The following is a 15,682-nucleotide window of genomic DNA, read 5'->3' as shown; positions in this document are numbered from 1 at the left end:
ACCGCCGCCGCCACCTCTACCGTCGCCCGCCGTCGTCCGGACGCCGAAGCCCACTATACACTCCCCTCACCCCGAAATAGGTATTCATTCAACTCTCTTTGTTTTTTAAATTCTAGGGTTTATGTTGGTGATTTCTAATTTTTTTGGAATTGAGTTAAAATGTTGATGAGGTTGAGTTGTTAGTGTTAATATTGTTGAATTGTTAGTGTTGGTAATTGTTGAATTGTTAGTGTTGATAATGGTAGTGTTGATATTGTTAGTGTTGATAATAGTTTGGATAATGTTGAATTGTTGTTGTTGGTTATGTTGAAAATTGTTGAAAATGGTTGATAATTATTAGATTTTGAACAATTGTAATAACCTACATTGTTGCGTAATAGTGGTGATTTAGGGGTTCTTAGTAGTTAATTTGTAAAGTATGTAAACTTTATTTGTTTGATTGTGGTGATTTAGGGATGATTTAACGGCTTTAAGTAAAATGTGTTTTGGTTGTTGTGTAGAATATGACTGGACAAAATGTAGTGTTGTTATGCTGTTGGGGAGGTGAAATTTTGTGCGATGGATCAAACGTTGAGTATAGTGGAGGGAATATGGAACCACTAACACTTGAACTGAACATGACAGTTAATGATTTGATGAACGAGGTTCATAGTAGTATTGGTTCAAACCCAATGAATGTGGAACTGAACATTAAAATGAGGTTTGATACTGGTCATGGGGTTCAAGTGTTACCTGTCTCTACGAACAGACATTTGAAAGCTTTGAGGAGCATTGTTGCAATGAAGGGTGTTCCCAATGAGATATATGTAGAAACGGTGCCTATATGTACCCAACAAAGTACTCGGGCTGAACAGCAAGCTACATATGTCTCTGATTACAACACCGCGCCCTTCCAAATGCCCTCAAACCACATTCCATCGAATGAATATGGGATGGGATCTTTCACTCGAATGCTGCAGGACGACCAATTTCACTTGCCGTTAAGTTCTCATATAGCTTCACCAGTACATGCGGGGGGATGTGTGACAATGTTCGGCCAACCTGGTCCGTCGTCATCGAACACTGTGGCATCTTCCCCGATGCAATTGCATAGCTATTCGCCTATGCAAGATGATGTTCAAGCATCACCATCTCGAGAAGAGCCAAATTATTTTGATGATATTGTGAATAATGAATTGTCGGTGTATGATGTGTATGCGGAAATGGATGATGAGGACGAGAACGGAGAGGAGGATGATGAACCTGCACAGATGGAAGTTTTCGAGCCCTTGGTTTGAACTCCCATACCCTGGTTCAGTGAGGTCCCCGAGAACTATGAAGTTGATCAGTATTGGACCGAATCGGGTAGCCACACATCGTTTGTTCCTGGGGGAGAATTTGAGAAGGGAATGTATTTTGAAAGCAAGAAAATGCTTCAAGAAATGGTGAAGATGTACTCTATACAGAGGAATCAATTCTACACCACAGTGACCTCGAATGATGGTGTCCTACATCTGCGATGCAAGAAGAAATGTGGTTGGATGCTACGGGGTACCAAATCCAGTGAGCACTCCCGTGGTTTTACCATAGTCACATACAAAGGCCCGCATCGGGAGACATGTGTCACTGAAGTATTATTTACTAATAACCCACACTTGGATTCGTCCATAATAGCAGAGTATGTGAAGTCCTTTGTGCAGAAAGATCCGTCTTTGAAAGTTGGATTCATCCAGGAACTCATCTCCAAGCAATTTCAATTCATTTCGATGTCCCTTATCGACGAGCGTGGTATGCCAAGGAGAAATCTATAGCTGAAATATTTGGGGATTGGGAGAGTTCTTACGGCAGACTTCCACACTTCATGCAAGCACTCCTACGGTCAAACCCGGGAACATGTGTCGTATGGAAACACAAAGCTTTTGTGGACGGTGTATACTACAGCAACATGGAAGTGTTTGAACGAGTGTTTTGGGCCTTCGGTCCTTGTATTGACGGCTTTAAACATTGTATGCCTGTTATCTGTATCGATGGGACGTACTTGTACGGGAAGTATAAAGGAACATTGTTGGTTGCTACAAGTGTTGATGCAAGCTTTCAGGTATTTCCTCTAGCATTTGCGGTGGTTGAAGGGGAAAACATATCCAGTTGGTCTTGGTTCCTGGGTTGTATTCGGGATCGTGTCACGCAACGGGATGGCCTCTGTGTTATATCTGATCGACATCCTGGGATCATTGCAGCAATGAATGATCCTAATGTAGGATTCACCGAGCCGCGAGCCTATCACAGGTTTTGTGTCCGCCACATAGCTTCTAACTTGAAGACTCTCGTGCGAAGTAACGACATGAGAGATATATTCAAGGCAGCGGCGTACCAAAGGCAGAAAAGAAAACTTTTGGCTGATCTGTGTTTCATTGGTGAGGAATGTACCAAGGCCATGGAGTACATTGCTCAAGTCCCGCTCACTATGTGGTCTCTCTTTCATGACAATGGTCGCAAATATGGGATATGTATTACAAACTTCTCGGAAATATTTAACGTGTTGAAGGGAGCTCGATTTCTACCGATCATGTCCCTTGTCAAGTTAACCTTCCACAGAGTTAACAAGTATTTCACTTTGAGAAGAGAGTCTTTCGAGGCTAGGTCTGATCAGGGACTTCCATACCCCCCAAAGGTCACTGCGATCCTGGAGAAAAACACCACAAAAGCCAGATATCATAGAGTGGATGCGTATAATCGCCGTTTGCATATTTACCAAGTGACAACAGAGAAGGGAGAGCGAATTGGTAGTAAAGGAGGCCACAAGCATACAGTTAACTGACAGTTGAGAACGTGTACATGCAACAAACCGAAGATATTCCACCTCCCATGTTCTCATGTTCTTGCCGTCTGTGCGACGTATTCACTGTCAGAGCGGCCGTGGGTGGACCCTTTGCTTCAATCGGCTGCTTACACGAACACCTATGCACCACAGTTCTGGCCTATCCCCTACGAGACAACCTGGGCACATGGGGCACAATACGTTGGCCCTAAACTCATTCCGGACGGCACCATGGTTCGTGGAAAAGGTCGTCCAAGAACGAAGCGCATACGCAATGAAATGGATGATACCAACGAGCCCCCGACCAAATGCAGTCGTTGTCACCAGCAGGGTCACAACCGAACTACTTGTGCATCTAGACCGACGTAGGACCTAAGTTTATATTTGTTATTTGTTGTAGTAGTACCTAGTAGTGTTATTTTGAATATTTTGTACCAGATTTTCTGAAGTCTGTAAAATTACAATCACTTGGATGATTTATATGTCCTACTTTGGATGTTGTTAGAAATTTTTTGTCTTTGCGTTTAAATCGTCTATCTTATGTTAAATTGCTATTCCAGTTATTTTGTTATTGTATATTATGTAACGTTCTCAATGAACAGACACCATGCACGGACAGGATAGGACACCCGGACCCCTTGACCCTTCTGTCCTGACTCTGCAGGACACACATCGGAGCGTCGACGTATGGAACCAGACGGTAATATTTCATCTGTTACTTTTCTAGATTCATTGATGTACTATCAAATATTAATTTCAAACGGATCATGCTTTTTCAGGGTGACGTAGCGAAGGCGCTGATTTGCAGGCACTACACTTCCCGGGCTCTGGGCGGCTGGGTTGTCGATGAACGCTGTCTTGCGTACGTCGAGTATGCTGGCTTTGGCGGTATTCATTGGGTGGTGTTCAGGGAGATCGACCGACAGCTTGTCACTGCGCTAGTGGAGAGATGGAGGCAAGAGACGCACTCCTTCCATCTACTAGTTGGGGAGGCCACCGTTACATTGCGGGACGTCGCGATACTGACGCGCCTTCCTGTGCATGGGACTGTGGTGATAGGATCCGCGATAGTCGATCCAGCTGGTTTGGTAGTCCGGGTTCTCGGGGTGCAGCCGGGTCACGACAATATTAGGGGCTCCGCGTTGAGGACCGTCTGGTTACGAGATACTTTCGGTGCCATGCCTGAGGACGCTGATGACGTCACAGTTTAGAGATACGCTTGAGCGTACCTGTTCTTGCTCATTTCCGGCGTGTTGTTCGGGAACAAGAGCGGGAGCCATATGCATCTTATTTACCTACAGCTATTAGACCACGATTGGGATCATATCCGTGGATACAGCTGGGGTAGTGCCTGTTTGGCGATGTTGTATCGCAACCTCTATAGGGCCTCCCAGAGTGGTGCAGCCGAGATCTGTGGACCTCTGATCGTGCTTCAGGTAACCAACCTAGTTTTCCACAAGCTACTTAGGCAATGACCACAAAACATACTTAACATAGTTTTGTATTTTTTTATTGCAGTTATGGGCTTGGGAGCACATCCACGTAGGAAGACCAGGTCGGCCGGTTGTACATCGTCGAGGGAAGCAGGACAGGGATGACCAGTATGAGCCGTACATCGCTCCACCGCTCCCTGCAGCTGATGAGGCATACGATTGCAGGTTTGTAAAATTTGTCAGTCTTTTTTGCCCCCAAACAGTTTCATTTTGCTAACAAATAAAACAACTTTGTTGCCATAGGTGGGTGGTCCCCAGACTCACACAGGCGCATGCGGCGACGGGTCTTCCATACTACCGAGACGCCCTTGACCGACTCACTAAGCAGCAGGTGGAAACTTTTTAGATATTTGTAAACAATTATGTGCTGTGTACACCATATGTGGACTAACCTAATTATAATATCTATTTTGATGTGTTATTGTAGATCACCTGGGATCCGTATGAACCAGCGTTGGTAGATGACATGCCTGCACATCTACTGGATCATCAGGCAGAGTGGCATGCCAGAGTCCCCCTGATTTGTTTCGAAGTCGTGGAGAGTCACCTACCCGACCGCGTCATGCGACAGTTCCAACTACGCCAGCCTATTCCCAGCAATGTGACACTAGTGTACGCCTTCACGGCATTGACCGACGGGGAAAGGGGGAGATGAACTGGGCATTGGAGCATTGGCGTTTCCTTGAGCTATGGCAACAACAGCTGGAGTTCATCGTTGGCGGTGACCCGATGCAGGGCGATATGGATCCTCACGATCCGTACATGATGTGGTACAAGCGTATTACACGCCGTTTCCTCAACCCCAGCTACACACCACCGTCCACACATTACCAGCTAGCACATGACGTCATTCGCGGATATGTGAGTTTCTTTTATTGTACTTATCGTCCTCATTTTTTATTTTTTAATATATCACGTAATTGACTGATCAATGATTATTGCAAGCGGTGGATATGGTGTCGATGTTTGATGCACTATCACTCGCCCTTGTAGACGGACCCACCAGAGCCCAGGTCGAGCGGATGCGAGATATGTTCATGACTTCCTTACAGAGACATGGTCACGGTTATCTCATCCAGCAGCGGGACAGTCAAGATAGTGGATCCTCCTTCCAGGCACAGTTCGACCCCGGCCAGAGTAGCGGTGGAGGTGATCATACGACACCCACAGACGCAGAGGAGTACACCATCCACACTTAAGGGTGAGCAAACCGGGTACCCGGTCAAAATTTTAGGATCCGGACCCGGAATTGGTTGGGACCGGGTCCTAAAATTTGGAACCGGAATTGGAAAAGGTACAACCGGGTCCTAAAAATTTAGGAATTGGAATTGGTTCCACCGAGTACCGGTTTCGATTCCGGGTACCCACTTATATATATAAGTGTTGAAATATAATACAAATCATAATATATTTTTTGGTTTATTTTTACTTTTAGCGTTTAATACTTATATTTTTATATACATTAAGCTATTTTAATTATATTAAATATTAATACATATTTTTTATTTTACTAATTAGTTACGTTCAACATATTTTTGTTTTTTTAAATATATTTTGTACAATATGTGTTGGGTAACCGGTATAGTAGAGCGGAGAGAAAAATCTAGAAGTTTTAGGGTTTTGTTTGATAGTGGATTTAGAGTTTTATAAGCAATTAGGCTTAGAAATTAAAATGGATTGTAGATAACTCTTTAATTTCTTAAAAACACAAACAATCCACATACTATATCATATACAACCGGGTACCCAGTGGGTATCGGGTCCAAAATTTTAGGATTTGGAACCGGAACCGGTTACAACCGGGTCCGAAATTTTGGACCCAGTCCCGGAACCGGTGAGACCAGTTCTGGGTCCGGACCCGGCGGGTCCTAACCGGTTCCGGGTCCAGTACCAGGTACCCTGGGTCTTTGCTCACCCCTATCCACACTACTGCGCCCCTTGGGAGTCAGGAGGACACATCGTCCAGCCAGCTCACTCCCCCACCGCGCCGAGACCCATTCACCACCATTTCCCATTACACTCGGCGTCGTAGACGCACGGACGACGGTCATGCTAGGGACTCTTTATCCCGAATTGATGAGTAAGGATCGTATCGTATGATTTATTTGTTGTAGACAAACATTTTCTAGAATGATGTATATAACGATTACATTATTAATATAATACATGTTTGTTGGATGAATCTGTGCGTGGTTTGATGTTTAGTTTCCTTATTTATCCAAACCGGACTTATGTAAGTCAAAATAGATCCTTCTATGCCAATTTGTATCAAAAACAAACATTTGGGATCCTTAATCAAAAACGGGGTAGAAGCGATGGTCGTGGTGGCTAATGTGGTGCTTCATTGTGGTTTAGTGATGTTGGTTGTGGTGGGTGGTGATCGACGGTGGTGGAAAGGTTGGGGCTGGTGGTGTTGGAAAGGTTGGGGGTGGAGTTGGACTGTTTTGAAGTGCATAAGGATGATCGAAACTGGCGGAAGGTGGTGGTCGATGGTAGGGGTTGGTGGTGGGGGTGGTGGTTGACTGTGGTGGCTAAATCAAGGCAGAGGGTGGTGTGTTAGGGCAGAAATTGGAGAAAATGCTGCAAACTTCTGGTGCATTGCAGACCAGCAGAGAAACGCTGTCTGGGACAACGTTTTATGTACAAAAAACTTTGTATATAAAACGTTGTTTGTGACAGCGTTTTATATGTTTAATAATTTTTTTTCCCCTTTTAATGTTAACATATCTGAAATTACAAAAAAAATTTACAAAAAAGTCAACAACTAAACACGTTGTCCCAGACAGCGTTTTTAAGTGGAATTTTTTTTTTAAAAAAAAAACAGGCATAAAACGCTGTCCGAGACAGCGTTTTAGCCTGGAAGCTTAGTTTGGTAAATACTTTTGTCACGCAACCATTTTGGTAGATATTTACCAAAAATGGCTTACTTTGGAGAAAAGTCCAAAATTGAATTAATTTTAAGGCAAAATTCATCTCGATAGCAGCAACTATGGATTGAGTGCACCCAAAACATAATCTTAAACAGTTGTAACTCAATAAGCACTTAATCACTAAAATTAAATTAATTTTAAGGCAAAATTCATCTCGATAGCACCAACTACTATGGCTTGGGTGCACCCTATAACATAATCTTAAATGGCTACAACTCACACCATGAACTATGGCTTGGGTGTAGTCCACGACACAAATTGTGAAACTGTTGCAATAAATGACAGATGAAATGACGTAATTGATAATTTTATTTCACATTTGATGATCTCTGTCATTTCATGAACTACCTGGACATGGGTGCGAGAAATAACATAGATTAGAAGACATAGTCTTGTATATTTATTTCATCTCCAGTGTTATTTGTGTCATTGCATGCACCCAAACTTATAGTACATGGTGTGGGTTGCATCCATTTGGATGCACTCAAACCATAGTTGATATTGTTGAGGTCAATTTTTCCTTTTAAAAATGAATGACAAAATCACATGTTGATAGGTAGAATTAAAGCTCGGCATATTTAATGTATGGTTAATAACATAGTGTGGTCACATTTGTTTATTAGAGTAATACGTATTCATGAATATCAGTTTCCTCATTTATTTGTAAGAGTAAACTTACTTTATCCATATTGATAACCTCAATTTAATATATAAGTAACATCGATTTTTGTAATTCAAAATATAAATATAAATATATATATATATATAATATATAATATATATATATATAATATATATATATATATATATAACTTTCTGAGTAACCCTTATTCTTGTGTTTTAACTATTAATGGAAAAATACACTTACTTATTAGAGTAACCCAATTTATCTATTGGAATAACCTCATCCATCCAGATAACCCCATTTGATCATCCTCGTATGTAACCCTCATTACTCAATTAATTGCTTTATGTGAAGTGGCTTCATCGTGGGCTGATCTCATATTAGAATTTGTGATTAATATTTATTTTATTTAATATTTTCATTTTTAGCTCCTTATATATGACACTTAGAATTTATATATCAATTATTAAAAAGTGACAAAAGTTAAAGATTGTGAAAATACACATTAAGATTAATCCAACAATAGTTTCATAATGTGTGTGTGCGCGCTCACAAAAAAAAAAAAAAAAAAAAAAAGGAAATATGACATAATTACATTGATTTGTGCGTGATTTTGTCATGCATTCCTAAATTAATATCAAATTAGAAAATATATTAAATGCTCATTCTAAGCATTAAGGGATACATATAGCATTACCCTTTTATAAATTACAATAACACACTCTGTTGTATATATTAGTAAGAAATGTGACCAAAATATTCAAGTAACCCCATTTATATATATATATATTTTTTATATATATATATTTATTTTTTAAAAAAAGTCAAGGCAAATATTGTAATGTGTTAGGAACTTAGGATACAATAATTATAGAGAGTGAATGTCAACTACCTTATTTAGTTAAAGTTTTGGGGTGTACTCTTAGAATCAAATCTCGTTCATATCATTGCTCTTGTGACTGTCTTTAAACCAATAAATAAATAAATTACAGTAAAATACATTTTTAAAAAATGTACACTCGAAAATTATTTGCACAATTGTATTTGTACTCATATCTTCTTTTCAATTCATTACTTGCAACACTTTAAATTTTAACATAAAATCATTATTATTTATTGTTTCTTTACTCACTAACGTCTTTTGCAAAGTTTCCCTTTCTTCATTAACTTCACTTATACATTAGTTTAATATGAAAAGTAATTTGTTAAATATCTTGAATTTCTTACAATATAGTAGATAGTTGTATGAATCAAATAGAGCTAACCTATTTTGTTAATTTATGGGAATTTGGAAATATTATACTGGGCAATTGCCTGAGCACCCACAATGGTTGTAAATAGATTCTTGCTTGCAATTTGAAATACTTGGAGCTAGTAGCTAGCACACCATTGTAGAGTTACAAGGGTTGTAGGCTTGTAGCTTTTGAGATTGTTATATATACTCGGGTGCACGGTACACCCATGAGCATTTTATTCTCATTTTGATGATTGTGTTTCATTTAATCATCAAATGAAGAGCAAAAACTCTTTGGGCTAGTTTGGTGCACGGTACACCCAAGTGTGTATAAAATATTTTAGGTGAAACTACATAGCTTTGTAGAGCTATGCAGTTTCATTTCACCCAAAGCATGTGTTGTCCACTTTGAATGAATAAATAGTTTGTGAATATTTTTTTTTTATTTTGCAAAAGGTAATAGCTTGTCATTGTGAACGTTATAGCTTATTAAATGATGTAGTTTGGAAAATAATAATATGGCAACCCAAAGCTACAAGAAATGTAACTATCCATTGTAGTCTTGTAGATGATCACATGTTACGTGTTTGTTATTTACATATTTACTTATATTAAATTTTGGATGTCGTTGACTTTGTTTTAGTTCATAAATATTTAGGTGCAAATTTATTTGATAGGTATATTAGTTGCTAAGGTATGAGGCCTAAGATCAACCATAATATAGGATTTTGAAATTGTGGTGAGCAAATAGAAAGCAACTTACTCTATGATTAATACTCGTGTTTTTTTGTTTTTGGAATATCTATGATTGTCAGTCCATTTATTCATCTGACATTTAAAATTATCATCTTCTTGATGGGACCTTAATTGTCATTTATTGATTTACTTCTTCTGTTTGCATTATTAAGGTACTCTTAAGTACCCTTTCTATTTCCCTTCAAAAAAAAAAAAAAAAAAGGTACCCTTTCTATTTTACACACCCAAAAAAACAAAAAAAATATTTCTACTTTTTCTTTAATTTTTATTCACAACATATACTCCCTCCGTTAATTTTTATTTGCAACTTTTACTATTTTAGTCCGCTAAACATTATGTGCAACTTTCTATTTTCTTTCTAGTTTTAGTCAACAAAAACTCCAGAAATTACATATTTACCCTTACTTAAAAATTCTGATTTTTATAATTTTACCCTTATTTTACTTTAATCAAAATTATGTACAATTAATCTGATTTAACCTAATCTAATCTCTCCCTCCATTTATTACCTCATTTCCCCCAACCACTCTCATCACTCACATTCCCAACCACCAAAAATTAATTGATGATGTCTGGGCTTCCTTTTATCATATGGAGAGTTCCTCAGAACCCTAGTTCTTGTTCTTCGTCTTTCTCTCTCCTGTTCGTCTATAATTTTCTCCAATCTTCCTCCTCAAATCTGACCTTGAGACCTCAAATCTGACCTTGAGACCTCAAATCTTGCAAAAACCGAGTCCCCCAACAACATGATTAACCTAGATCCACTTCACGACGCTTCCATTGCCACCGACGACGTCGGTGAGGGTAATTTGATTGTGTCTCTGATTCAATCTTTCGACACTGGATCTTCTTTTCCTCGCCAATTTTACGAGTCAGGTGAGGCTGGTCATTACTATTCGTTAACCACCTACAAGGCTTTGGGTAAGGTTCTTGAAAGCGTCGAGGAGGAGGAGCGTCTCAAGAGGGCTGAGGGTGAGGGAGAGGGAGAGTCCCGTGGCAAAAAAGCGCTTGATTTCAGTGGTGTATTTGTAGATCTAGTGTGTGACAATGGTGAGGGGAGTTCTGTGCCCATCACTAAGTGATAACTTGTTATTTGGCATGATTTTAGGGTACTTTTGAACCTTGTTTTTGTTATTAATCGACATCAAAGTTCATTTTTTATCCTATTTTTATGCAAATTTTGTACCATCCATGCTTCACCGGTTGTTTGTGTTTTTGATGTAATGTAGCTATTTGTAGCACTATGGACATGATCAAGCATGAGTGAGCAAGGATAAGGGCAAGATTGGTTGATAGAGCCATGGAGGAAGAAGGAGGAATGCCTTAAAGGGAAATGAAAAGCTTTTGGAGAACCTTGAAAGGTCGTTTGCGTAAGCGTCAACTTCAACCAACCATAACTTTTGATATTATCAACCTTTTGAAGCGATTCAAATTGGAGATTAAAGTTCGTCTCAAGAGCTTTCCAACGACTGGTCACAAGTCCACTTCCGACAGGAAACGTAGAAGTTACAGCTTCCCAAAGTTAAGCAGTCTAGGCAGGGCATCCTGCACGGACGTGCAAGATGATAGCACGTCCGTGCCAAAAGCTGCACGTCCGTGCAGACCTTGGCAGAAGCCTCTGCCTCCATTTTGGCCCTCCTGCACGTCCGTACCAAACTTGGCACGGCCGTGCTTAGCCTTGCACGTCCGTGCCAAATCTGGCACGTCCGTGCAGACCTGCAGTCGAACTTCTTCCTTGTTTTCTTCGTCCTTTTTATTTGGGGGTCATATAAATACCCCTTTAGAGCTCATTTGTACGGGGGATGCAGTTTTTTTAGAGCTTTCCTCTTAGTTTGTAGTCTTAGAACATTAAATTCTCAAATCATTAGTTCTTAATTTTTAGCTTGGAAGCATTCAAATTCAATCATTGTAGAAGACAAAATCCACCATTGTTGCTCACTTTGAAGCTTCATAGTAACCATTTCTTACTCATCTTTTCTACTTCTCTTTACTTTGTTGTTGATTACTTGCTTAATTCTTGCATGCTTAGATTGTTAATTAGCTTAATCCTTAGTTTGAACTTGTTCATGAATTGCTTGAAACCTCTAATTGCTTTAACCTCCATGGATTGTGAGTAGTCTAAATTCTAGGGTTTGGGTAAAACCCTCAATGTAGTCACTAATTACTTGTTGCATGTGCTAATTTGGTTGTTGTGGGATGATGATTAGTTGAGCTTAAGTGGTTTAATTGCTTAGTTCTTGTATATGGCCATTGCTAGAACTATTTATCCAAGCTTTCTCAACGAAGGATCGAGAGATGAACTTGAGTTAGCTCCCTTATGCTTAATTGACCCGAAATGCCATGAGAATAGGGATTACCGGTCAAGGGAATGTTTATGTCATCGTGATTATGCTTTAACACTTGTTTTATGCTATGTAACCACGAGAGTAGGTTGTATTCACGATTCAAGTAATCCCTCTAGCTTGAGAGAGTAGTTGGGTGCTTTAGATGACTTCCCCTAATTTGTCCCATTAATTTACCTTGATTGTAGCATGATAATTGTGATTTGTGATGAAGTTGAGTGGTATAACCCGAGCCCTAGATTCCTCTTAATATTGTTAATCTCCTCTTAGCTTTAGTTGAGTTGAATTAGAAGAAGTTACTCAAAACCAACCCAATTTAGAATTCATTTAGCTTATTTAAACGGTAGTACTCGGTGGTTGATTCAACGCCTCTCTTGGGTTCGACCCTTTCTTACCCTTACTATTGTTAGTGAGACCAAGATAGGAATCATTATCTTTGGTAGGCTTGTCGACGGCCTATCACTAAGCCCAGATCTAACAGGGCAAGGCCACCCACAAAGATTAGGGCTAGAAGGAAGGCGGCGTTGGTGGCTATGAGGCGGATGCGTGGGTTGCCAGATAAGGAGATGATCGTTCTGTCTTCTGATGATGAGGATGAAAATGGTGACGATGGTGAAGTGGTTGGCCCTCCTTTGAAGAAGCACTATGCGAGGCGGATGAACCCAAGGGTTCAACCCTCCAAGTGACTCTTGCGTAACGATTCCTAACCCTACAGTATTTCATTTTTTTATTTGAGTCCCTCTCCTTTGATTTTTTCGATAATATGTTGATTTAATTTGGTTGCTAGTTGGCTTCGTTGGTTATTTCTGATTTGATGTGGATGCATGTTGGCTTCGTTGGTTATTGCTGATTTGATCTGGATTCATGTTGGCTTCGTTGCTTATTTGTGATTGTCTGATCTTTTGTATGGTTGGCTATGTTTGCTGTTTTGGACTATGTTGGCTTCATTGCTTATTTCTGATTGTCTAAGTTGTTGGATGGTTGGCTACGTTTGCTGTTTTGGACTATGTTGGCTTCATTGCTTATTTCTGATTGTCTGATCTGTTGGATGGTTGGCTATGTTTGCTGTTTTGGAGATTATTTTGTGATATGTTGGCTTGTTGGAATATGACATTTGGTGCATATGGGGGTTTGATTGATGAATGATGAGGCTGCTGTGTCATTTATTTTTTAAAGTTGGCATGGTCATACCTTAAAGTGTTCTCAATGATCATTTGGGTAGAGAACACATGACAGTCCCTTATTGTGTTCACACATTTCTTAAAGGAGTCCCCTTTGAATATCTGTTGTAGCATGATTTGTATTGAGTCCCCCATGTTTCTGTGTTGTTTATATTATCCAAATCCAAATGAGGAAGAGACTCTATTGACTTTCACAACACACAAGTGTTTTGCTGCAACAATTTGCTTAATGTTGTTGTTGAGGTAACCTTGTGAGTTGGTGTTTTATTCAAATATGGGAAACAAAACTTCTGATGGATTGAGTGCCCACATAACATCTGATTCTTTTCCATTTCTATTCCATTCAAAATGTGGGTACAAAAGGACTATACATAAGACTGCCTAACATGTTTGATCACTATATTTAACAAAATACACCTAACCACCTAATAACTGAATAAAAAACAGGAAAAAAAAAAAACAAAACAAACCATAACATAGCTAAGTGGTTATGTGTGGCAGTCCATGTGTTTCTCCATTGTTGTGATGAGTCCCCTAGTCTGCATCTACCTCCATATCTTCTGTTCCTTGTTCAGTCCCTTGATTTACAAAACATAGTGTTTAGGTACTCCACAGCCTCCATAACTACTTCCTTCTGCACTTCTACTTGATTTGGCAGAATGCCAAGATTTTCAAGTGTTTTCTTGTTCATGTGGGGTATTTTGTACTTATTCCCACCTTCTGCCTTGAGGATCTCTGCACTTTTGTAAACTCAGCCAAATGTACTTGTTCACTTGATGATTGAATGTCTCATAGGAGTCCTTCACTTTTGTAACTAGCTCATCTAGGTTGCTAGGAAAAGACTGATATTGCAAAGATTGAATAGACCTAAATAACCCTAAATCAAGCACATTCAAATCTAGGGACTGTGCTGGCTGAAAAACAAATTGAATGTTGAATCCATGTGCTGTTGTTGCTGCCATAAACTCTGCATCCTTAGGAACTTGGTGAGGCCTTGCATTGTCCCATTGGATCACAACATTTTTTGCTAGACTCTCAGGCCACTTTGAGATAATTGCTGGTATGACATTTGTCAGCAACATATCTCTAATTACTTCTCTGTTTACATTCTGGATTGCCTTTGTTTCCCAAGTTCCTGCTACTCTGTTTTTACTGGATTTCTTTGCTAGTTGTTTGACAGTGAATGGGAACATGCCATACTTCCCATCATGGATTAGTTCCCCATTTGTGTCATACAATGGCTTCCCAATTAAGCCCATAAACATTGCCTTGAGCTTGAATCTTTTGGACTGTATTGCCCTGTATGGATCTTCCTCACTAGGTAGGAGATAAAACCTCCTCTTGTCAGGGTTCAGATAGAACCATTTCTCATCCATGTGTATGACATGGTTCATATCAACAAATGTGGGTTCCTCATTACTTGTTACTGGATTTATGTGTGACAAAATCCATTTCAGTCTTGCTACCTTGTGGTCTGATGTCAATGCTGGCTTGTTGCTACTTGTGTGTGTTCTTAACCTTCCCTTTTTCTTCAAATTGTGAAGAGTCACATGAGAGATATTTAATGTTGCTGCATAACTCCTTTCTGTCTGCCTTAAATGCAAAGGGACTGATTGTAGGAATTCATCAGAAAATTCCTTTGGCTTTCTACCTACTCTGCCATACTTCTTGGTCCTGACATCAATCAAATTCCCCTGTGCCATCTTTTTTTTATGTCTGTGAAAATTCTTGTGATGGTTGATTTGTGGATATTGAATTGAACTGATAAATTCTTTAAGTGACCTCTTGGTAAGTTCCCTTGCTGCATTTTGACCAACATTGAGTTCACAATTTCTCTTTTCTGTTGCATGGTGAGCTACTTTCTTTGTGTATGTTGAGTCCCATGTTGAATTGGTTGTTCCATTTCTGGGGAACCAACCTCAGCTTGTGTGTCTTGTGTGTTTTGCTGGCCATGTTCTTCTCCTTGTGTGTCTTGCATGCTCTCATCTTCAGATTCGTAGTCATCCAAGCCTAGATCTTGCATATTTTCTGCATGGTCATAATACAATTCTGCCAGTTGTTCTTCTGTTAGAATTTGATCAACATCGAAATACATAGCATCAAAAAATTCTGCCATGGATGTCTGAGCTGTTTTTTTTTTTCTAGCTTCAGCTTAATGATGTAGGGGTGACTGCTGTTTTTTTGTGGAGGAGATGAAGGAACAAGGAGATGCAGCTGCTTATGAAGTTCTTTGGGTATTTAATGTGCAGCACTAATTTCAAATTATGGGTTTTTTTTTTGGTATTTAATGGGCTGACAATGTGTAATTAGTAAATAGTGCTAAC

The 15,682-nt window shown here is 39.6% G+C and overlaps 1 protein-coding gene across 1 annotated transcript; it reads right to left on the bottom strand.

Annotated features, from left to right (window-relative positions):
- Nucleotides 1-14,065: 14,065 nt before the first annotated feature.
- LOC110736587 lies at nt 14,066-15,061 on the bottom strand. The gene has a single exon (XM_021916852.1). It carries the CDS (start codon nt 15,059-15,061, stop codon nt 14,066-14,068), a length of 996 nt encoding a protein of 331 aa, XP_021772544.1.
- Nucleotides 15,062-15,682: the final 621 nt, after the last annotated feature.

This window comes from Chenopodium quinoa, unplaced genomic scaffold (assembly GCF_001683475.1).
Source record: "Chenopodium quinoa cultivar QQ74 unplaced genomic scaffold, ASM168347v1, whole genome shotgun sequence".
NCBI lineage: Eukaryota > Viridiplantae > Streptophyta > Magnoliopsida > Caryophyllales > Amaranthaceae > Chenopodium > Chenopodium quinoa.
Note: the sequence above shows the minus strand (reverse complement) of the source record. Positions and strands in the feature narration are given on the sequence as shown.